The following is a 24,172-nucleotide window of genomic DNA, read 5'->3' as shown; positions in this document are numbered from 1 at the left end:
GTGACACTGTCCATAAAGTCTGCTGCACTTGAGGCCACACCCAGATCACTAACGTCAGACTGGATAGTATCCATCTGCAGTCCAAGAACACATTTATGAAGGGCATCCTCAATGAGGAGGAGTCAAGTACTGAAGGTGACGTTAAACTCTAATTAAAACTACGATTCTGTTCTCCGTGTACTGCATCACGTGGTTACAATGGCGGCTGCTTTTCTGTATATAAGACTGGGGAAACGGTTCTGTGTTTCAGGGAGCGTATAACGTTAGCACTTGAAGACAACCGTGTTTTAAACACGGTTTTAAGAGAGCCCCGCCTCAGCGGTACTTCATCATGGCGGACTCCAGCGTCAACAGCCTGACATCCCTTGCCCGTGCGTTGTCACAATCAAAACTGGATCAGATAGAAAGTAATGATGTCAGCCCTCCGCGAAGTATTCAGCTTCATCCGTGCCGAAGGAGAAAGTTGACGAGCTGCGCCTCAATTGAGTCCCTTGAGCAGGCGACTTCACCTTCCGCCATCGAGGCGCGAGTCCTGGTTATTAACACCGGAGGAACCATCGGGATGACCCTTCACGACAACGGTAGCTATGGCTAACTGGCAATTGTTTTTCCTGTCCGGTCCCCTGGGGCAGCTGCAGCGTGGCAGCTCGCCAGCAGAATTAACGATAGGTAGCTTGATTTAGAAATGTTAGCGCACGTTGCTTTAATGTTACTGTGCGCATGAGGCATGGCGTGAGCCCCACGTGACAACAACATACACGTGCATCCTAAAATAGTCCTGCACACAGCCACAGCTAGCTTATATTCGTTTGCAAGCTAAATGAAACGTTGTGTTTGGTGTAACTTACACATCAGCTGACTCTCCTTGACACCTGAAGCCAAATGTTAAACGGACCGTCATGTCAGTGATAAGCAGAACCAGAACATTTATCTTTTTTAATAAGAAACCCACACTGGAGACAACCAGCTGAAATTAATTTAAGTTTGATGAATTTTGGTGAATTTCTGAGGGAGGCAATGCTAAAGGCACTACTGTTCTGCTGCCCCCGCATAATGCAAGTTAGTTGGAGCAACATCAGAGGTTCTCTCTCAATGAATAACTAGATGTTGACATGGCATTGGGGAACTGGAGCATGTACAGTCAAAATAACATTCAAAGGTCCTACCAGCTAGTACAAGTACAAGCTAGGACAAAATATTTCTACCAATGTTTCACTTCCTGTATTAAAATATATTTTATGTACTTTGTAGCATGAATCAGTAATAATAAAAACATTTATTTATAGAGCACTTAACAAAACAAAGTGCTGGCAGGGACAAGGATTAAATCAAATACCACAATAAATGATAAAATAATTATAATGACATGAAAATAAAAACATTAATATATATGCAGAAGAAGGAAGAGCTAAAACTAGAAAGTAAGACATTAAAATGAATAGGTGGCTCAGATAAAAATTGGGATATGCTTTTTGATAAATGATACTTAAAAGAACGACTCTGACAGCCTAATTTTGTTGGGCAGGTCATTCAGAGCCTCGGGGGCCCTGACAGCAAAAGCTCTGGACTCGGGGAGAGACAGGAAACCCATGCCTGAAGATTTCTTAAGGCTCATAAGAAATTAAAAGATCCAAAATATAATCTGTAGCCAGGTCATGGAGAGCCTTAAAAGTAATCAATAACATCTTAAAATCAATCCTAAAACAGGCCAGAAGCCAATGATAAGAGGCTAAAACAGGTATGATGTTATCATACCTCTTGGTTCTGCTTAGAAACTCTCCCCATAAAGCAGCGTTACTTTGACAATGCTATATAATAAAATGTTATTAAATAGCTTGTCACTAAATTGGATTAAATGGGGCTAATTCACACTTTACACTGCGTGAATGTGGATATGTAGGTCCATTAGCCTATCTGCACACATGGTGTCTCACATTTTGATGTTTAAAGATGAGATCATCCATTTTCTTTCCAGGGATGATCGTGTCAGTCAGTCAGTCCTTCAGTCTTCCAGTTTAACACCTCAGAGTTCAGAGTGAAATATCTTGAACAGCGGAACCTGGAATTTTTAAAATACATGACCAAACCTATTCTAAGTCCCAGTTACAGAAACATGCCTTGAGTCTACTTTGGACCTGTTTACTTTGTGTGCTCTAGGGTTATGATTGCACAGCCATTCCTCCCTTTATTGTTACTCTTATTAAAGTCCTCCTATCTTTCTGTCAACTGTTGACTTCTTCAGAGCTGATGGTCATGTGGCTGTCGTCCGCCACGTGTCGTCTCTCATTTAAATTGTTGTGAAGTATTTTTGCTGCTGTTCATTTAGAGTGCACAGAGCCACAGCTCCTCTAAAGCAGTGGTTCTCAAACTTTTTCACATCAAGGACCCCTAAGCTGACACAAATTACACCACAGAACCCTATTTAAAGGGAGTTTTGCTGTTAAATGAAACCAATGACCAAAATAGTCATACATTCTGTCGTTGTTACCGTGTGGATTGAATTATAGTAGTATAGTAAGTAAAAGATTCCTCTTTTTGCTGTAGACCCCATGGAACACCCTCAAAGACCCTGGGGGCCCCCAGACCCATTTTAAGAACCACTGCTCTACAGCAGCATTGGTGCTGTGCCCTGCATATTCAGTTATGCACTTTTTATAATAGATTTTAGAAATGTACCTATTTCAATAGACTAAAAACTATGAATTCAGTGCCATTTATGTTATAAATCATATTATAAATGGATTTTTCAGCCTGTGCAACAATTACATTACTTACATTCACCACAAGGGTTCAGTATGGGCCTATCGTATGGTGTTGGAAAACCCCAATACAATTCAGTCAACTGTCAACCCACAGAGAGCAAGCTATGAAATATTTCAATAATTTGTTTTTTTTCTATTTTGGAAACCATCAGTGCTTGCCCCAAAAGCCAATGCTTTCGGGAAGAGCTTGTGCAAGTTGCCTATCCTACACGATGAGACGTATGCCCAGCTCACCAGCCTGTATGACTACTATTCATCTGAGAACACCTTGGTCCTGCCGTAAGTGCACCCAGAATTCCTCCTTGCTCAGTGAACACATAGCTATAACTTTATTCAGAAGAATTTAAATAACCTACACACTCATCAACACTCAACACACATGCTCTTGTCCACAGAGTGTAAGGATTCAAGCACTTTACTAAATGTGCAATATTTGCAGTCTTATAGATGCTTTAAAAACCTTTTTGTTTACACTTAAAATCAACCGTATTTACCAGTTTTACATCCATCTTGATATTTAAAGTAAAATGTAATTTTCTGGTACTTAATTATCATGTGAGCATCATGTAAGGTCAGTGGTAGCAATGTACAGTAACAACAAAGGTGATTGTCATTTGCAAATTTAAGATGTTCACTTATATAAATTTTAAGATTTCCATGCAGTGTATTCTTCATTTTCCATATACTTGTATTATTGCATAATAAAGCCTAACATAATAAAAAGTCCATCACCCGAACACCTAAGGAAGCCCGTCAATTCCATTTAACCTAAAGACGACACATCTTCAAAGTGAGAAAATTCTTCTAATGTAAAGTTATTGTTCTGAATCACATAGTTTCCATTGTGAGAGGATTATAATAAAATATATGCTTGTCAGATCTTTTTGCAAGGTAGGTTAGATGTACACTGCACCTTTATAATCATGTAATTTAATCATTATATTAGAATACAGTTGGTGCTATAGGCTTCATACAGGGCAAGCTACATTTCATATCAGAAAAAGCAGAGACTAAATGGAAACCACTCACTCAGAATAGTAACAGAATAGTAATGGTGTTCATGACAAACTCCTTTTGTTGCAGGAAGCCAACGGCCCATTCTGACCATCTATTTCACGGGTGCTGTAGTACTGGTAGCATTGTTTGTGTCTGCACTGCGCTTGGACTGGTTTGATGTCTCTGCTGTCCGTAAGACTGAATGTTAGGGCATGCTTGCCTGGCAGGAAATGCATGCCGACATGGCCTTTGGCAATACGAGAAAAAAGCACCAGAAAGTCTGCTGAGTGGCAGGGTGGAGCGGGATGTATGGTTTAGATAAGGGATCCGTACATCAGATGGTGATAGGCGGTTTTTGAAAGCCTTTAGGTTGAGGGTATGTGAGCAGTTTGGCATCTGTTTGTTAGGCTGTTCAGTTTTACTGTCTTCAACCTCGCACATTTAGCAACTACACTAGAGCTCCCTGTTAGTTAAATAGCTGCTTGGTAAATGTCTTAAATATTAGCAATGAGTTTGTTTTGACTAATATTAAACATCTGTTAACATAATATTAAAATTTTGTTTTAACATGAATATGTGAGCATGTTCTTTTTTCAATTTCCTTTTTTTATGTGTTCAGCACAATTTACGTTTTAATATTTGCTCATCCTTGAGTCGGCATAGTGTTAATTTCAACTGAAAGAGGCTCATATGCAAGTCTAATGAGCATACGGTTGATGATATGCTCAGCCTGTGTTGAAGTAGGGAATTAGTTTATTGATTTATTGAAAAGCTTTATTCATGTGATGTTGAGAGGCAGCGCCACAAGGCCGTTGCCACCCCAATTCCAGCCCTTCTCTTCTTCACATCTTGAGTCCTCAATCATGCACACATGTATACATATATACACAGAGACATTTATTATTCTTAAGCTATCTTAGCATGGGTATGCTAATGTGGATCTTTCTACACCTTAGGGTACACTGCCAGATAGATGAATAATTGGTGATTTGAATAGTGTTTTCTTGTGGCACTTTGGCCTCAAGATTATCACTAACATATGTTCTAGGGTCGTGTGTGGACTTAAGGCTAATTAGAAGAGTGTCTGTAGGACCCCTGGTTGGGTGGACTGGGGCTTGCTTGCTGGATCTTCTCCCTGCTGTTCCATTCAGCTCCTATCTCTGTGTTATAAGGCAGCCCTATGGAAATGTGGGGGGGTGTCCCACTCTGTTTCTTTAAAGGGAAGATTAAAAAAAAAAAAAACCTTTCCATGGCTGTTAAGCCAGTCACGCTGCCTTATGCGGGGCGTCGCAGGTGGGACGCCTGCGTTAAACTCCACTTCAAGGCGACATAAATATGTATACATACAGGCTTTGCTACACCCTTGTAATTGGAATGAAAAAGAAACACAGACTTTTGCTGTAACCTGGAATGACTCACCAAATTAACCCTCAAGATATATCAAATCACCCTCCTTATGTCGCTCAACTTTGCCTGTATTTACATTACACAGTGGTAAAGCTCCACAGAACATTTACTGTGGAAAGGAAAAATGGCTCATTTTAAAGTGCTGCTCTCTAACCGTATGCCTACCATGCCCCTCCCTTTTACGCTTCCAGAATATTCTCTCTGTGTCTGAAACAGGTTTTGGCATCCTGCTGCCAAGACAGAAGGCCCAGCGAAATAGACTTTGTCTCGCTTCATAAAGTCAGCTTGGTTTTTAGCATTTCCCCCTATCCTTCCTTAAACTCACTTTTCATATTTAACCAGGACTTGATCCAACTTTGTTAAATGAGCAAAATGAAGACTAACAATCATTTGTCATAGCGAAGCTAATGAAACCAGTGATTCATTTTGGGTTGTTTGTCCTGTTTTGGTTTTTGTATGTATGATAATTACGTGTGTGTGTGTGTGTGTGTGTGTGTGTGTGTATAATGACAGACTCATAGGAACTTCTCTCTGTCCCCAGGCTGAGTAAAGACAATAAGAGGATAATCTACACAATATTAGAGTACAGCCCTTTGCTAGACTCCTCCAATATGACCACAGACGACTGGGGTAGAATTGGAATGGACATTGAGGTACTTGCTTCTGGATCCATTTCAGTGTTAGGGTGTTGATGACCCCATTCCTCAATAAACATCACATGATTTATGCTTTTAAAAGCAATGATATAATATTCCCATTGCTCATAAATTACAATGCATAATATTACATTATAGTTGTATTTATGTTGCCATCTAAAATGATCCATATCATGTGGCCTTTTTTCTTGTCTGACTCCAGAAAAACTACGAAGACTTTGATGGTTTTGTGATCCTTCATGGCACAGACACTATGGCTTACACAGCCTCTGCCCTGTCCTTCATGTGTGAACATTTGGGCAAACCAATCATTCTCACCGGCTCGCAGGTAGGAGCTGCTGTCCTCTAGCAAACAAAAAGACAAAATGTGTGTGCAGCATTTTAAAGTATTAACTGCCATTTCAAGATAAGACATTAGATAAGATGTTCTGTCTTCAGGTGCCTATCTATGAGATGAGGAATGATGGCAGAGACAACCTGCTGGGAGCGCTGCTGATTGCTGGCCAGTTTGTCATTCCTGAGGTGAGGAAATGGAGATTGGACATAAATGCTACTCACCCACATGATATTAGATAATCAGAGAAATTTTGTAGCCTCAAATAACTAAAGTCAATCATCGCTCTATTTGTGAATGTGAGAGAGACCAAGGAATTATGAGACTCTCCAAATGATCAGAGTAGTGGCTTTCTTTTGTGAGCTTTGTTTTATTACGTCAGTGCTTTTGTCCTCAAGGGGAAACTTGTCACACATGAAACATTATTATTTTATTATAAAACACATAGCATTACCTCAAGTGACTACATGAAATCTATAGTATATTTAGCCATCACCAAAAACATCATCAGCTCCCAGTAGTTAAATGGGGAAACAAATAATCACCAGAGTCATCATTATGAAGATGTTATATGTGGTGTTAATAAATGATCAAATTAATTGTAAACTACTTCATGAAAATGAGTAACCCTATAATGTTATAAACCTGTATATTTGTTCATGTGTGGAGTAAACACGCCGTTATCTGAAAAAACAGGTGTCAACACTGTTTAACAAAAGCTCTCCTGAACGACTTGTCTGATGAGAATGCTTTCTAACGACAATGTTTCGCAATACTGAACAACACCAGAACAGGAAGAACACTGAAAAGCGCTGTCTACGTCTGTCTATGTTGACATAGGTATATGTTGTCAGACAGACATTTAGTAATGAGTTCAGATAAAGCGATTCCATCTTTAGATGTGTATGCAGGTTTCCATCCATGTATATGTTAAGTTCTGCGCTGTCAAAGGGATTTTGTTTCAGTAGAAGAGCAACTGCATTAAATAAATCTTTGTGTCCATTCAGGTGTGTCTGTATTTCTACAACAAACTCTACAGAGGGAACCGTGTGACCAAGGTGGATGCTGGGAGTTTTAACGCATTCTCCTCTCCTAACTTGGCTCCTCTGGCCACTGCTGAAGTGGATATTACAAGTAAGCCAGTAGTGTAATCTGTCACTTTTCTTCAAATGTCCAGAAGAGTCTTTTAAAATGTCTGTTTTCTCCATATTTTCCTTTAGTCAACTGGGATACAGTGTGGAGGGCAAACACCACAGCAAAGTTTCAAGTCAGCACTGAGCTGAACAGGAACGTAGGCCTGCTCAGGCTGTTCCCAGGAATCACTGCTGCTACTGTAAGTCGCTCAGCCCCCGAGCAGAGCCTCTGTCTTTGTCATAGTCACCTAATGTCCAGAGGTCCTTCCTCTTTGGTTGATGTTACATACAACAGAATAATTAATAGGTGGGTTTTTTTGTTTTTGGAAAATAATTTAGCAGCTCATTATTTCGGTAATGACAGAAGAAAAATCTCAATCAAATCACCATTTGCCTTCAAAACAGCATCAATTCTTCTAGGTACACTTGCACATAGTTTTTGAAGGAACTCTGCAGGTAGGTTGGCCCAAACATCCTGGGGAACTACCCATAGTTCTTCTGTTGATTTAGGCACCTCTCTCTTCATGAATTCCCAAACGGACTTGATGGTGTTGAGATCAGGCCTCTGTGGGGGCCATACCATCACTTCCAGGGCTCCTTGTTCTTCTTTACTCTGAAGATAGACTTTTGCTGTATGTTTGGGTTGTTGTCATGCTGCAGAAATAAGTTTGGGCCAATCAGATGCCTTCCTGATGCTATTTCATGATTGAATAAGCATCTGCCTGCACAGCATTGAAGATCTAACCAAATCCCCAACTCTGGTTGCAGAAATGCAGCCCCAAACTTGCAAGGAACCTCCACCACCATGCTTCACTGGTGCCTGCAGACACTCATTCTTGTACCGCTGTCTAGCCCTTATGCAGCCAAATATTTAAAATTTGAAGTTATATTAGTCAATGCATTTCTCACTGCATTGGACAGCATACATTAGACTGCTTTCCTTGTGTTTGGGTGTGCGGTCTTTAGGGTGAAGCAGGCTCCTGTCCTCTTTTAATGTGTACGGCACAGTCCAAGAAGGCCAAATTGTTGTTGCTGATATCCTCTCATGTGAACTTGATGTTACTGTCCACAGAGGTGATACTGTATGTTCTGTGAGGGCTTGCACTTCCTTGGTTTTAATTTCAACCTATGTGTTGTCCACATATCTGTACCCATGACTCTGTGCTGTTTCTCTAAAGGAGTTCAGGGCTCTGCTTTCATTGCACAGCCATGCTTCTGTATGTAGAATCCCCCGTTGTAGTGGAAATGGGTGGTGTTCAGACAGAGGTCCAGCAGTCTGGCCTGAGTGTTCAAGGTGTTGTCTTGTAGCAATCATGTCCTTTTCTGCCGCCTCCATGGTAGGGATACATGTGCACATGGAGGTCACATCATCTGGGTCCAGTTTCAGTCCAAGATTATTCCAGCTTCCATTCACAAAAATTTAGGCTGTCTCGGGTTAAACCGCTATCCTTGTTACGAGCACCACATCGCTCGTTACAACAGCCAAGCTAACGAACCAAGCAGTAGCCATCACCTTGATAATGACCTCACAGAGGTGAAATGGCTGAGATTCCCTAGCAGTCAGTCAGTCAGAACTGAAGAAACCCCTCGGATAAGACGCAAAATGTCTTCAGGTATCTTCAACAAAGTCTACTTGCCCTTGATTTTAACCTTCTTTGGATAACTATGACCTAGACGCCTGCAAATCTTCACAGACCTCCTATGCTGCTGTTTCAGTTAATGATTGTGTTTCAACCTAAATATTGAATTGGTGATCATGAGCACCTAGGGCTGGGCAATAAAACTGATAATTATCACAATATATTTTTCCTCAGTAACAACATAATAAATGTTTTGATGTAATTCATTTAAATCGCAAACAAATTAGAACTTTTAGAAATGTTTCTATTAAGATATTTATTTTGTTGAGGTAAGGGACTGAATTCGGATTTTACTTAATTTTACTCATGCATATTTGTTGAAAAAAGATTTTATCCTAATTGTTTGGAATGTTCTACCTTTAGATTTGTTAAGTGATCCACTGTTTGGCATCAAGTGTTTGTTACATGTTCTGACTATAAAGAATAGTTTAAAACCACAATTAACCATCTGTTTTTTTCACATTTCACTCAGGAGCACAAATCAGCCTTTAAACTGAAAAGAAATAATGATTTGACATTTATTGTGATAATTATCGTCATCGAATGATATGAATTTATTTTAGCATGATAACATTTTTGACCATATCGCCCTGCTCTACATACACCTGATGATATGCATAATCCCTGACTTTGTGCAAGTGTACCTAGAGGAACTGATGCTGTTTTGAGGGCAAAGACTGGTCACAACGAATATTGCTTTTGATTTAGATTTTTTTTCTGTTTACTCAAATTGTACTTTAACTGATAAATGTAATATATATGCACATGTCTAGTTTTGAAACAACTCCTGTACAGTGCTGTGTTCGCATAAACATAAGGTTCATTTTATCTGACAAGTATAATCTGATGTCATTCCATTATTTATGGGTAATTATACAGATTCAACACTAAATTATATTTAGTCAAATGATGAAAAATGTAACCCACATGGTGCAAATCTTTAAGTCAAGAATGTTTCCCAGGTGTGTGTTCTCAGTGGATTAATATGTAATTAAATATATGTTCTTCAAAGGTAACTGACTCCTCAAAACTGTTTTGTCTAACTGCAATAAAATATAGTTAACTTTAATTTAATTGTGCTGTTACCCATCTTCTATTACCTTCCCGGTCATGTAAACTGCCATCAAAGCTCAGCCCAGAGAAGATGAAAAAGTGTTATGGGCCATGACCAATCACCCTGTAAAGAGGCAGGATTGGCATAGATACTGTAACATTTAGCTGCACCTCCCCCTGCAGAGGCAGCTGGGAGAGTGACTTTACTGTCTCAATCTGCTCCCACTGCCCAGCTCGGCTATCAAGACTTCCTTACAGCGTTTAACTGCCTTTATGAGGCACCACTTTGATTAGGCACCAGGCCCTCGTGTGCCCACTGCCTCTGCTGTATGATAGCTACACTGGTAATCTGCTTCAAACATTTCTTGTCAAACTGCTTATTACATCAGAAAAATAGCGCCGGAACTTGGCACTTCTAATGTCACCTTCTTCTCACATTTCATGGAAACTGACCTTGGTCTTGCCAAGTGACTTTATGCTTGCTAACACCTTCGGATTAATTGCCCTCCTTCCTGCCATTTCAGTCATCTGCCATTCTAATCATATGCCATGGCTAATGGTGTGGTATAGGGCCCCACTGGTGCCAGCCAACCAGTGACTGAGATAGTGGTTGCATAGATGGCACCAGATGGGCTTTTAGTAGAGTGGATGGACTCATGCATTGGAGTAAAAGATGCTGCAGGAAAAATGACATGGAATACTAATTCCTCAGTTTGATTAAACACAGTTGAGCAGCCTGTTGGCCATACATTTTGGGAGTTTGTAATGTGAGTCCTTGGTATATCTGTGTCCAGGTGAGGGCTTTCCTCCAGCCGCCCATGCAGGGTGTGGTCCTGGAGACCTACGGCAGTGGAAATGCCCCTGATAACCGTCCTGACCTGTTAGAGGAGCTGAAGAAGGCCACTGACTCTGGGGTCATCATCATCAACTGCACCCAGTGTCTGAGGGGGACTGTGTCTGCATCTTACGCCACCGGCAAAGTACATCCAATCGTGACCCACTTTTACTACATTTTGACATTTTTGACTTTTGAGAATCAATCAAATCACCCACTCCCTATGACTTCTCAGGTGTTAATGGATGCAGGGCTGATAGCTGGTGGAGACATGACTCCAGAGGCTGCCCTATCAAAGCTGTCTTACGTATTGGCCAAGAAAGAGCTTGATCTAGCTGCCAAGAAAAAGGTTTGTGTCTATGTTCAGAAGTGAGATAAACACTTTCTTTTATTCTCCATAGAGAGGCTTTTTAGAGTAACAGGACATCAATAGAGATGATGATGATGATGCTGATAATAACAACAACAATGGGGTGTGGTGATGGAGCAGTGGATAAGACACATGCCTTTGGTGTGAGACACCAATGTGTCCCTGAGCACGTCACTTAACCCCTAGTTGCTCCAGAGGCATGCGACCTCTGACATATATGGCAATTGTAAGTTGCTTTGGATAAAAGCCTCAGCTAAATGAATAAATGTAAATAAGAAAAAAGTGAACAGCTGTGTTTGTATGTGACACTATCCAGATGATGGCTCAGAACCTGCGAGGTGAGATGAGTGCTGACTTAGCAGGAGCCAAGCTCTGTCTGAGCGACAGCCGTTTCATCCAGGTCATTGCCAAGTCTCTGAGCATCAGCTGCAAGGAGGTGAGGGCACCGTCTATACACAGACTTAAATAGTGTGGCCATCTGTTGCTTCACCAAACAGTTAACAAACCAGGGCCTTGTTTCAGAAAGGGGGTTTAGGGAAGCCTGAGATGAGGAAAACTCTGGGTTTACCATTCCAGAAAGAGGGTTAAATGTGGGGTAAACGATTCTAATCCAATACATGTATTTTTGTCAAATTAACAAATATCTATCTATATATCTATGTCTCTGTGTAGTGTGTGTGGATTCTTCTTCAGCACAGAACAAAATCTACAGGCTACACTGTCCTTCACTGTGACTCTGTGGACAATAAGGCAGCTGTCGGGTTGTCAACAGTTGCACTGAAACATTTAGCATGGGCTACATTTCTGCAGTAATCACTGTTAAAATCAAACATCTATATGAAGCTGTAACTAATGAACAATCATTTGTGATGCTGTGATTTTAAAGTCAATTCTAAAACATACTGGGAGCCAGTGTAATGAAGCTAAAATAGGAGTAATGTGGTCATATTTCTTTGTTCTGGTTAAAAGCCTGGCAGCTGAGTTCTGGACAGTCTGGAGTTGATCAACAGATTTTTGGGTTAAACGGGTGAAAAGGCCGTTGCAATAATCCAGGCGTGATGAGATGAACGCGTGTAAAATGGTCTGTGTCCTTAAAAGTTAACATAGATCGAATTTTTGCTATATTTCTAAATTGATAAAAACATGATTGAACAAGCTTTGTGGTGTGCTGCTCGAAATTTAAATTACTATCAAACCAAACACCAAGGTTCTTTGCCACAGGCTTAATGTGATTTACTAGGGAACCAGCAGATAGCAGTATTTGTTTTGCCATCTGCTGGGACCCAATGACCAGCTGGAGAAAATTATTTTCCATCCATTTTTTAACTTCACAAAGGCAGTTGTTAAGTGAACTCAGCATTCCAGGGTCTGTGGATCTGACGGGCAAGTATATTTGTGTGTCATCAGCATAAATATGAAAAGAAATGCCATGTTTATGGATAATATGTCCAAGGGGAAGCAGATACAAGGAAAACAAAATGGGTCCTAAGACCGACCCCTGAGGCACACCATATTTAACTGGACAGAACGAGGAGACATAGTTGTTTACAGACACGCAAAACTTCCGATTTGACAGGTAGGATGAAAACCATTCTAGGGCAGTACCAGAGATCCCCACCCAGTGCCTCAGTCTGTCTAACATGATGTTTTGATCAATGGTGTCAAAAGCAGCGCTAAGGTACAGGAGTACCAGAACTGAGCACATACCTTCATCAGCAGACATTAAAAGGTCATTGGTGACTTTAAGCAGGGCAGTCTCAGTGCTGTGGTACTTCGTGAAACTTTTGAAATAGATTGAAACTTTTCAAATATTTTATTTTCCAGTACAGTGAGCAGCTGTTTGGACACAATTTTCTTTCTGGAATCTTTGCAATAAAAGGCAGTTTTGAAATTGGTCTAAAATTATGTGGGAGGGAGGGATCTAAACCAGGTTTCTTTAAAAGTGGGTTCACGTAAGCTGTTTTAAAATAATCAGGGACACAACCAGTAGATAGGGAGCTGTTGAAAACAGAGATCAAATGGGGCCCAGCAGAATCTGTTACTTTCAGTAAAAACTTTGTAGGCATTACATCAAGTGGGCTGGAGGACACTCTCATTTGTGATACTGTTTTTAAAAGCTCAGACAAGTCGATGGGATAAAACTGGTTAAAACTCTCTTGTTGCTGGTGAGGAACCTCTGAGTAAGAGGCCGCGGGGGTAATAGAGGCTCTGATTGACACCACCTTATTGGTAAAATAAGATAAAAACAATTCACAGTCATCATTACTTCTAGCTGAGGCACAAGGAGGGGTTGGGTTTACCAGCTGATCCACAGTCTTAAACAGAAACCTGGGATTGTGTTTATGTGTAGTAATGAGTTCAGAAAAAAATAGTGTGTTCTCGCATCCTTAACCATGTTATTGTAGTTAATTAATAAATCAATCTTACTTGAAAGTGATCTCATATTGAAGAGAGCCATTTTAAATGACTTTGTTCTGGGTGTTGGAGTTGGTGCAGTTGTCCTAATCCTTAAGAGATTACTATTATTTCTGTGTGGGATGTGCACATTTCGGTTTACTGGTCTATGCGTGATGATGACAGAAATAGAAGTCTTTGGAACAGCGCTGGGAGCAGACTGCTTTACATGCCAGCAGGTGGAGACAGTTGTTTGTGGCAGTGAGGCAGTGATCTGTTCAGTGAGCGGTGGTGTGTCTAGGTGTGCTGCATGAATGATTAGTCATTCACGTAAGTCATGTGTGGACCGCACCACATGCTGTATGTGAGCAGCTAACATTTCTGAGCCCTGTTTGTTTGGGTGAAGTCCGTCTGTCTTAAAAAGAGACATTCTTTGCCAGAAAATATTAAAATTATCCACATAACACACACGGTGAGCCCTGCAGGCGGCCTGGAGCCAGTTGTGGAGGCCACGAAATGTATAAAAAATTACAGTCAGAACCTAGACACAGCTGCAAATCACCAAAATAATTATTACAGGGTCGGACTATGACTTTGCAAACATATGTCCATGAGTGTCTTATCTGTTTCATCCATATTTTCATCTTCAGTTATTGCCACCGGCATTTTGTCCCTATCAGGTTACAGCTGAATAAATAGCCTATATTTAAAAATCAAATATAACATATAGTACAGGATTTGAGCACTTAATCTGTTAAATGACAAATGAGACTATACTGAATAAAATGTAACTCCGCTCCTGGTTTTTAAGATAAATGTCATGTTGCGCGTTGACACACATTCAAATTTCTAGCGTCACTGTATTAAAATGGAGGCTCTGCTCTTTATTTACCCGTTGCCATGGTGAATCATAGCATTGGAGATCCATTGATGATAGCTCAGAGTGAACATACTGTGAGTTGATTGAACTAATTCTGATCAACTGTTTAGGAATCAAACTCTTAAGTTTCCCGTCTCAGGCTTAATCAACTCAGACCTCAGGGTTATGCTTAGAGTTTGTTAAACAGGGCCCAGCTATTTTAATTTAGCCTTATTTGACTGCAAAGCACATTTCTGTAAAGGTCATGATTAGACAATGTTGTGGAAATCGTCTGTAAACACCCAACACATAATTAAATAATACACAAAACAGTGCCGGGTTGAAGATTGAAATATATTGTACAATAGAGACTTTGTTCTTACCACAAGAGAAAGTCAGGGTGTGTCTCTCTGTTGCTCAACACAGTAAACTTTTTATAGCAAACAGGACAAAATCTTCATTCTGATTGGACATCTGCCAGCCCATCTACTGTCTATCTGTACTATCAGAAGAACATAACATACTACAATTACGCTGACATAACTGTAACACAAGTACAATTTCATGGTATTTTCAGGTTCTTTGTGGGGCCTCAGTATGTATCAGGAACACAAATGGACAACAGCATATGGCAGAGACAGATATTCTAAACTCAAACTGTTTCTTAATTTAAACAGAGAAGAGCACATGAAAGTTTTATGGTTATGAATAAATGATAAAACCAGGTTCATAACTTTATTTCACAACAATGTTAAAAGCCTATTCCAAAACTTGTTTAAAAGATTCAATTCAGAGTAGCAGTTTTTTCATGAATGTCTGTGGTGTCTGTAGGAGTTGGAAGCCATCCGTGATGCCCTGACTCCCCCATTGGCATGTGCTGCTGCTAAGCTTGGAGACATAGAGGCCTTAGAAGCCCTGAAGGAAATGGTAAGCCACCCAACGATCTCTACCACACATATGTGCAGTTGCAAATCATTACCTGTTTTTGTATGTAATAACTAGGGCTGGACCAGAATATTCGATTGTTGGGGACACATTCGATTTTCACTTATGACATTCCAATGTTGAGGGGTTTTTTTTCTCGCGCCTGACCCTCTGCACACAGCAGTGAATGTAACCTCCAGTTTACATCAAAGGGAAAACAAAATGAAGCCCTCAGCTGTGTGGGAGCACTTTTAAACTGAGTGATGACAACAGCAGTGTGGCAGTTATGGTGTTTATTAATTTTACAGTTAATCTGTAATGAAATTAAGCAAAACAGTCACATTTCCTATATTTTAAAATTAATCAGTAGGTTAAACTGTAGGCTATAACAACATAATGAACATATTTAAATAATTATATTGGCCGAAGAACATTTAGTATGCTATACTAAACTATTGCGTTGATATTGTGGCGGGCCGCCACAAATAAATTAATGTATGGGAAACGCTGCTCTTCCAGTATTCAAAGTCAAACAAAACATGAGGCCAGACTGGTAAGGCAAGTCTGGAGTTGCCTCAGTGGTCACATGTACATGTTTGTATCTGGCTTGATTGGTGTGCAGTCGCTGCTTGGACTACCCTTCAATCTAAGGATACATTAAAGTACTTTCTATATAATCCTTATACTCGGATAAAAGCTTGGCAATTAAATGTTCAGTGTTTGTTTTTAATACATTTCTGACCCTTTTATTTTTTTCAGTAAAATTTTTATTTATCCCCGTTTCACAATACTACCTTATTTTATGGAGCTTTTCATTTTTGCATTTTTTTAGCTCATGATATTGTTTTGTTTCGTAAAACTCCACTCATTAACAAAATTTTCAACTGTAATGTAACTCCGCTCCTGGTTTTTAAGATAAATGTCATGTTGCGCGTTGACACATTCAAATTTCTAGCGTCACTGTATTAAAATGGAGGCTCTGCTCTTTATTTACCCGTTGCCATGGTGAATCATAGCATTGGAGATCCATTGATGATAGCTCAGAGTGAACATACTGTGAGTTGATTGAACTAATTCTGATCAACTGTTTAGGAATCAAACTCTTAAGTTTCCCGTCTCAGGCTTAATCAACTCAGACCTCAGGGTTATGCTTAGAGTTTGTTAAACAGGGCCCAGCTATTTTAATTTAGCCTTATTTGACTGCAAAGCACATTTCTGTAAAGGTCATGATTAGACAATGTTGTGGAAATCGTCTGTAAACACCCAACACATAATTAAATAATACACAAAACAGTGCCGGGTTGAAGATTGAAATATATTGTACAATAGAGACTTTGTTCTTCTTCTCATTAACAAAGTTTTCAACTGCAGCAGGCAGAGTTTCCAGAGGAAAAAAAGCTCTGTACACTACCTGCCCAGCACCAAGCAGTGAAATGACAATGTTAGCGATTTATTCGTGAACATAAAGGAGCATTTAGTAGCTGAAAATGGGCTGAAAAGGATATTGTGTTTTAAAATCATTCCGCAAGTTAATAAATGCAAATTGTGCCCTGCATCTGCTGGATGTATAAGATTTATACATAACACATCAATTAATACAGCTTAAATTTTGAGAAGCTCACTTTATTGATTTGTTGAAAATGACAAAAATATAGAATATCACCAGGCCTATGCTTTAACCACCAGGTGAAGTACACTGATGATTTCATGTTTTCCTTCGGCACAGGGCAGCAACTTGTGTCTGGGTGACTATGATGGACGTACACCCCTACATGTTGCCTCCTGTGAGGGCCACCTCGAACTGGTGAAGTACCTATTGAGTCATGGAGCTACAGTCTATGCTAAAGATCGCTATGGGGACACACCGCTATGCAATGCTGTACGCTTCAGGTAAGACTTGCTTCATTTTAAACAGTAAGGGCTGATGTGTTTGTTTTTATCCATCTGTTAAAGTAATGATATCGTTTATGAAGCTGCAAACACGACATTTAAAATTCCCCTTTTGGCCATTAGCAACCATTGAGTGTTCCCTGAAAATATGTTAATAGCTGCTATAGAGAGGACTTCAATAAATGAGCTGCTGCAAGGTAGGGAATCTGGCTCTGCTTAAATGACAGGAAGGGCGCCACGGCTGTCAGAGGGAGGGGGTTAAAACCAGGGGAGCAACTCGTAATGGAGGCCAGGCAATAATTATAAACTAATTAGGCTAATTGTCATCTGACAGTTTAGACGGTGTTTATTTTTACCAAAACAATTTTTTTTGTCATTCACTGACATTGCTGTGAATGTCTATCAGAAAAAAAGCCACACTTAATGTTTCAGTTTTAGTGCTATGTTGAGCCTCAGGGTGAAAACGTTGTATGTGTCGAAGCTGTGCCAAATTGCTCTTGTCCTATTTTAACGGTTGGCACTGCAGGTATGGACTTGTTTCCTTTTGTAATGGTTCAGGGACGCATTGGAGCGCTAAACGCCTGTTGTTACACTTCCTCTGCTACACACCTCACCTTTGCCCTTCCTAAACTGTATTTAATGAAATGACACTAAGTAATAGAACTAGACTTTTGAGTTGCTGTCAGGATGTCAGCAAGTCTGACACACTTTGAATGTCACTGACTACAGCCTGATGCCCATATAAGGAGTGGCAGAGAGCGCAGGGTTAAAGAAGAAATATGGGGAGTGTCCTCTGAACCAGTCCTACCAACCTGCTCCCAGTTTCACAGATGAGAGATACCGGCTCCTTCACGCTTTACAGGAAGTCTTCTAAGTCATAAGTCATAACTAATAGTTCCTTTGGCTGTAGCTCTACATACCTCTAAACAATAAAGCATTAAATTGGACTGTAGGGTAACTTAACTTCTATTACATAGCACGCTCCACTCTTATTTATAAACTCGGGTGAGAAGATTTTGGTCTTTTCTTCAAAGGTAATTCTCTTGTCACCACCGTTGCCACTGCGGGAAAATCCTGTGTGGGCGGTTCATTGCGGGGGATAAGGAACTTGTTCTTACACGCCAAACTACAATCACTGCCACACTGACTCTGTCACTGAAAGTCCAGATTTTAAAATTTAGAAATGACGGCATTAAGTTAAAATGTTTGAAAACAACATCATGTATTGGTTCTACTTCTTAACAGGATTTGTCAGGTGATGATTTCAGTGTCAACTGTTTTTAACTGAGTGATATGCTAATGGTATTTAAATAATACATACAGTCATAAATATATAGCTCTATTACATGCCCTCTGTCTACTTTAGGCACAAAAAGGTTGTGCAGCTGCTGAGGATGACTGGGGCCCACTTTTCCAGAGACGAGTTGGAGGAAGCAGGAACCGAATTGTGCAAGTGAGCCACAAAACAAGCATGTCTTCACACAATTGCACACATACTGTACAGTCTCAAATTTATCGGCCGCTGAGCCATCCGCAGTGACCTATCCTACATAGTTGACACAGGTGCAACCAGTTGTCCCACTGTTACACAAACTGTAAGAATGCCCCCTGACAGCATAGCTTTGGATCTGTTCTCCTGGCAAGTATACCACACACTGACTGGCCCCTGTTTTTCATCTACGTGAGACACCTGACAGGTTTTGTCAAGACGGTAACATTTGCAGTTTCAGAAACACACCTTTTGTAAGATCATGGCTTGTGTCACTATTAAAATACAAAACGAGAACATCTAAGTCATGAATTCCAGCATCAATGATTTGCCCCCTTTGTGCTTACCCAGTTTCTGGCACGTCGCTTTACACAACACCTTGTGGTTCACCCAGTGTCTATTTGTGGGTATAATACATGTTTTTTGGGAGTGTTTTTTGGGAGCCCTTTGCCATAACAACTCATTACTTCCTGTGTGTCAGCTTGGCAGCCAGTGGTGACCTGGAGGGCCTGGAAATCTGGAGCCTTGCCGGAGCAGATCTGAATAAACCAGGCTATGACGGACACACAGCAATTCAAGTGGTGAGTTGTGGGCACAAGCATTAAAATTTCTATTTAAATTCATATGGTAAAACCCCTTCTCTCTCATTCTTCACCTGTCACAGGCCAAAGCTGTTGACAAAAAGGATGTGGTGGCATTTTTAGTCAAACTCATGAGCAATAAATCTAAGGTAACTCCATTATAGCTACTTTATATCTCTCTTTCTTTCATGCCAGCACGCACAGCTTTAACTTAATTTGCATGCTAGTGAAACATTCGGATTTGTATAATTCTCTCAATTACATGTTTGTCTTGTTTCATTTCAGAGAGTATTTGGGGAATTTAATGAATATGATGATGATGATGATGATGATGAGGTAAATGAGATGAAGAGAACGTGTGTCCCATAATGAGCATGAGTTCCCCCTTCATCTTTGTGTTCATCAACTTGTGCCTAGTATTAATCCATCCCTGCATCCATGTTATAAACTGCTTATCCTAGGTTGTGGGTATCCCAGCATGCATTCTGCAAGAGGCAGGTTACACACCTGGACAGGTCACATCACAGGACTAAAATACACAAACACATTCATACCTACAGACAGTTTAGAATTACTTATGCAGACAGTGGGAGAACTCCACACAGAAAGGGCTCAGTGGGCCTGCAGGGGTTGGAGCGAAAGACAGTAAAAAAGTAAAAAAACTGTTTTTGTTATTGAAAAGTACATTTCTAAAAGTAAAAACATATATAGACTAGTTTTTAAAAGGAGAGTTAAAGTGATTTATTGATCAGCCTACTGACTGAAAATTAAACAAACAATTTTGATAATCTTTTATTCACTCATTCCAGCTGTTCAAATGTGAGGATTTCCTGATGTCCCTATGTTTTATAGCATTGTAAATCAATTTCTGGGAAACTGGGACTGGCATTTTTCACTATCTTATGATGTTTAATTGATTCACCTTTTAGTCAACAAATCAAAAAATACAACCAACAGATGAATTGATAAATTGTTTGTTCCAGCCTTTTTGCTGAGAAGCAACAATTACCTTTTGAATTGAACACAAGCATGCTTCAGACCTTTCTGTTTTTTATCTGTCAGATAAAATCTAATCACCTTTAGTGCCTGCCCACAAATGCCTGTGAATGCCAAACCGGTGCTGCCTGCTCTGTACAAGCCTGACCTCTGTGTGTGTCTGTATTTGTGCATATATGTGCACACTAGTAGTCAGTAGTGCTGAAACACCTCTCACCTCCCCTGTGTACCATATTAATCCTGTCCTTTTTTTGTCTCTGTGGCAGAACGGTGGAGTGATCGAGTTCACCGCCACCCCAAGAGGACTGTGAACTAATGCTACCTCATCCAACAGGAAACCACCCTGTGCTTGCGTCCACTTCCTGCCAAACCATCCTCGACACGCCGTCCAATGTCCTGTTGAATTTCACGCTCGCTCTTCACTTTGAATGTCTGCACCATGCTTATAATCGCATACTGTTTTTAAAGCCATCCCTGCTTACAGTTTTCCCCCCAAAGCCATTGATAGCACAACTTCGTGTAACCACTGCTGTGAGTGCACAAAGCCCAAAAAGGAAACACTCAATGTATATGTTGGATTGTTGCACAGTATGAAGCGTAGTATCATCATGAATGTTTGAATCAAATACTTTTTATTACTAAGGGTGATCTTCAACTGAGCTGTTTTAATCATGGAGAGCGCTGAAACCTCCCATTACTCCTCACTCAACAGTGAAAGACATCTGACTACGATGACATTACTTTTTAAAGTAATGCTGTTTTTTGCTATAGCAATATAAGCATGATGTCTGGAAGTGCAGGGTACATTCACAGATTTTATTTTTATGCGTATTTCTACAGTGAGCTGCTGTAAAGTAGCATGTAAACTAATGAAAAACAAGGTTGTATTTTTATTATCAGGGATGTTCAACTGGAATACTTTTTGGTTTAGGTTGAAATATACCTGAGCCTGTAGCAGAAGGGCTTAATTTCCTTCTGCTCAAACAAGCACGAAAACCTGCAGTCACCTTTCAGACTCATCCAGCCTGTTCCGTGTGCGGATTGTCGAGCTGGAAGAGTTGCATATCTCCCTTTTGAAATGGAAAAGGGAAATTCAGACTATAGTGTGAGCCAGATAAAGACTTTTAACTACAGTAGTTTCTGGGTTCTTGTATGCATTTTGAATGTGCTCTTGCGTTCGTGATTGCAACAAATAACCTGTTGTACTTTACTTATCTTTCTTGTGCAACAAACCTATTGTGTTAAACATTGCTGCTCTTGTTTGATGTAATTTACACTTCAAACCAGTCTAGCATTTTTTTTACACTTTAATGTTATCATCGTTAAGAAAATCTTCTGTGATTACATGTGACTTTAAAGTGCAAACAAATTTGAAAAGACTTGAAAATGCGTCCTGCTCTTTCCAAATGCTGTTACTGTTTTACTGTTGTGTTCAAAAAGTGTGAGAAAATGATTCTTTGATCTCTTTTATTCTGTGTGGGGGTGAAGTAACAGAAATAAATGTCTTGTTTCAAAGCAGTGTCTCCTGTTATTGCAACTGTGTTGCACTAAACCCTGAAACACATGAAACCCTGCATGCGCTGCTCCTGGCTAAAGATTCCTGATTCCAATTTCCCATTTGACATGCTTTTCTGTATGAATTAGCGCACGTCTAACCAATTGGCGGAGGTCATTTCTCTTAGTGTGCTGAGTTCCTTTGTGTTCTTTAGCAAAGTGTGTCCTGAATAATAATTGCATTCATTGCCTTTAGGAGGATTACTACATGAAACCCAAACGTGGAGCTCGTCTTAACACCTTTCTGTGTGAGCCCTTACTGTCTGACTCGAGTTAAATTCACCTCAAATTAAAAAAACTTTGAGGACAAAGATGACATAAAATTCCATATGTCCATGTGACTTCTCAACCTGCAGTGGCTGGTATCTGCTGTCTCTGTCTTGAGGGCGGCTGCCCCGTTGTGCTCCTTGCTGGTGGAACCCAGCTCATCCGGTTGGACCAGCACAGGCCTCATTCCTCTCTGAATGAGAGGCTTGTATGAACCTAGCCCCAAAACAGTATATAAAGAGCTCCTCACTGCAGTCATTCAGACTAGGAAGGGATGACACCAAGGAAACACCATCGCAAGGACAGTGCTCACCCTCTCCAGGTAAGTACTCTGACAGAGCTTGTATTTGGCTGAAGCCTTCTGTTTGTTTTTGTAGATATATCCTGTAACATGTAAGGCCTGAAATCTGTTGCAGTGATGTGTTTTTGACCGACAGATCACCTCAGGAAATTAATTCTTGAATTGATGGTGATGGAGCAATGGGTAAAACACATACCTTTGGTGTGAGAGACCGGGGTTCAATCCCCAACTGTGAGCCATCCACCATTGTGTCCATCTTGCCTGAGCAAGACACTTAACCCCTCGTTGCTCCAGAGGCGTGCGACCTCTGACATGTATAGCAATTGTAAGTCGCTTTGGAGAAAAGTGTCAGCTAAATGAATTAATGTAATTCTATCTGCTGTTTTTTTTCTTTCACTAGTGGAATCAACTGTTTGAAGGAAGGACATTGCCCTGAAGAAGTGTGTGGTCTTTCTGATTAAGTGGTTCTCAACAGTTCAACAGTTCTTTGAGAAAATTGTGAAATGTTTAGGACCACTTGATCAGTCAGACAAATGCAGTCAGCTTGGGAAATGCTGCCATTGAGTGGAACTTTTAAAAAGGCACAACTTTTAATGATTTTTAATACAACTGTGTGATTTCCTCTGCTTCTCTGTCATCTGCTCCTATTGTGCCCCCTTGTGTTGCAATGCCAACTGAAGTCCAGGAACTGCAGGGGACTGTAAAAAAAACAAAACATCAGGCTTCAGTGATTTCATTCTGCTGGCACACATACAATGTTTTAACAGCTCTGCAGCTGCAGTAAAGCCCGTTTTTTTGCTGCTTTTACTGTTGCAACTACTCAGAAGTACTGATTAAAACAAGTCAATAAAGAGTCATTTGTCTCCGCTGAGTCCTTATGGGATGCTGGGCCATGAGATACAGGGATGGTCGCTGTCCAAAGTACTGAAACTTGCTGTTATGGTAAATATGATGGAAGCACCGTTTCTGCTGTCATTTTCCATCCAATAGTCCAATCTAGAGAAGAATGGTGACTATTTTTTTTTGGTCAGTGAAGGTAAATGACCTTTCACCTATTTTAAACTTTTAACTTGATTCATGACACATTCTCTGGACTTGTTTTGTCTATTACACTGATTAAAATCACTGAAATACTAAACACACTCAGATATTTTATTTTCGGGAGTCCAAATCTGCAAAACTCAAGCAAGAAAATCTGAACGCCCTTTCCCCAAGGTAGGCTGTACTAGGTGCTACTTTATACTTCATAAATCATTCATTGAAAGCCCTGTGCACCGATTATCCCCCCTCTCCTTTTAGACGGCCCCCTTTCTCCTTTTCCCCTTTGATCTCCTTCCAGCGCCAAGAACTATCAATATTTGCTAAACGTTTCTCACAAAGCCTGTCCGTGCACCGGGAGAAGCTGGAAAGGATAAGACATGGGAGAGGCATTAATGAGAAGCCCAGAGCGATTTCCCTGTGCGTGCGCAAGGGCAGCAGATGTAGCAGCACACGCAGTCCCAGGGGGACCGAGTCCTCGGAATTTCATCAGCGGCCGGGGGAGACCCAACCCACACCTCCTCCAGCGGGGAGAGCTGTGTGACGGACGTGGTAAATCATCTTTACTATGGATTGTAATTATCAGTTTGCTGACACCCCCCATGACACCCCCGCCAAACAACAACAACAACGTGTGTGTGTGGAGTTTGCGAGGTATTTGTTGGATCAAAAATAATTTATGCATCCCTACAA

General features: G+C 40.5%; 1 protein-coding gene across 4 annotated transcripts; it reads left to right on the top strand.

Moving 5' to 3' along the window:
* Nucleotides 1–95: 95 nt before the first annotated feature.
* Nucleotides 96–21,834, top strand: aspg (asparaginase homolog (S. cerevisiae)). 4 transcript variants are annotated; one of them, XM_038728445.1, is made up of 18 exons: nt 96–581; nt 2,915–3,041; nt 3,846–3,881; nt 5,707–5,818; nt 6,024–6,149; nt 6,260–6,343; nt 7,163–7,289; nt 7,376–7,488; nt 10,776–10,961; nt 11,052–11,165; nt 11,503–11,622; nt 15,271–15,366; nt 17,090–17,253; nt 18,620–18,706; nt 19,224–19,323; nt 19,407–19,472; nt 19,609–19,659; nt 20,586–21,834. In XM_038728445.1, the coding sequence occupies exons 1-18, from the start codon at nt 332–334 to the stop codon at nt 20,628–20,630; spliced, it is 2,004 nt and encodes a 667-aa protein (XP_038584373.1). In that variant the 5' UTR covers nt 96–331; the 3' UTR covers nt 20,631–21,834. The 4 variants fall into 4 exon arrangements, with proteins under 4 accessions (XP_038584373.1, XP_038584376.1, XP_038584377.1 ...); XM_038728448.1 differs by lacking the exon at nt 19,609–19,659; XM_038728446.1 differs by lacking the exon at nt 3,846–3,881 and having other exon boundaries at nt 97–581; nt 19,609–19,660; nt 20,584–21,834.
* Nucleotides 21,835–24,172: the final 2,338 nt, after the last annotated feature.

This window comes from Micropterus salmoides, unplaced genomic scaffold (assembly GCF_014851395.1).
Source record: "Micropterus salmoides isolate LMB-PRFRI ecotype aquatic unplaced genomic scaffold, ASM1485139v1 Ms_hic_scaffold_19, whole genome shotgun sequence".
NCBI classification, from domain to species: domain Eukaryota; kingdom Metazoa; phylum Chordata; class Actinopteri; order Centrarchiformes; family Centrarchidae; genus Micropterus; species Micropterus salmoides.
The sequence above is the reverse complement of the archived record's forward strand: the minus strand, read 5'-3'. Positions and strand labels throughout refer to the sequence as shown.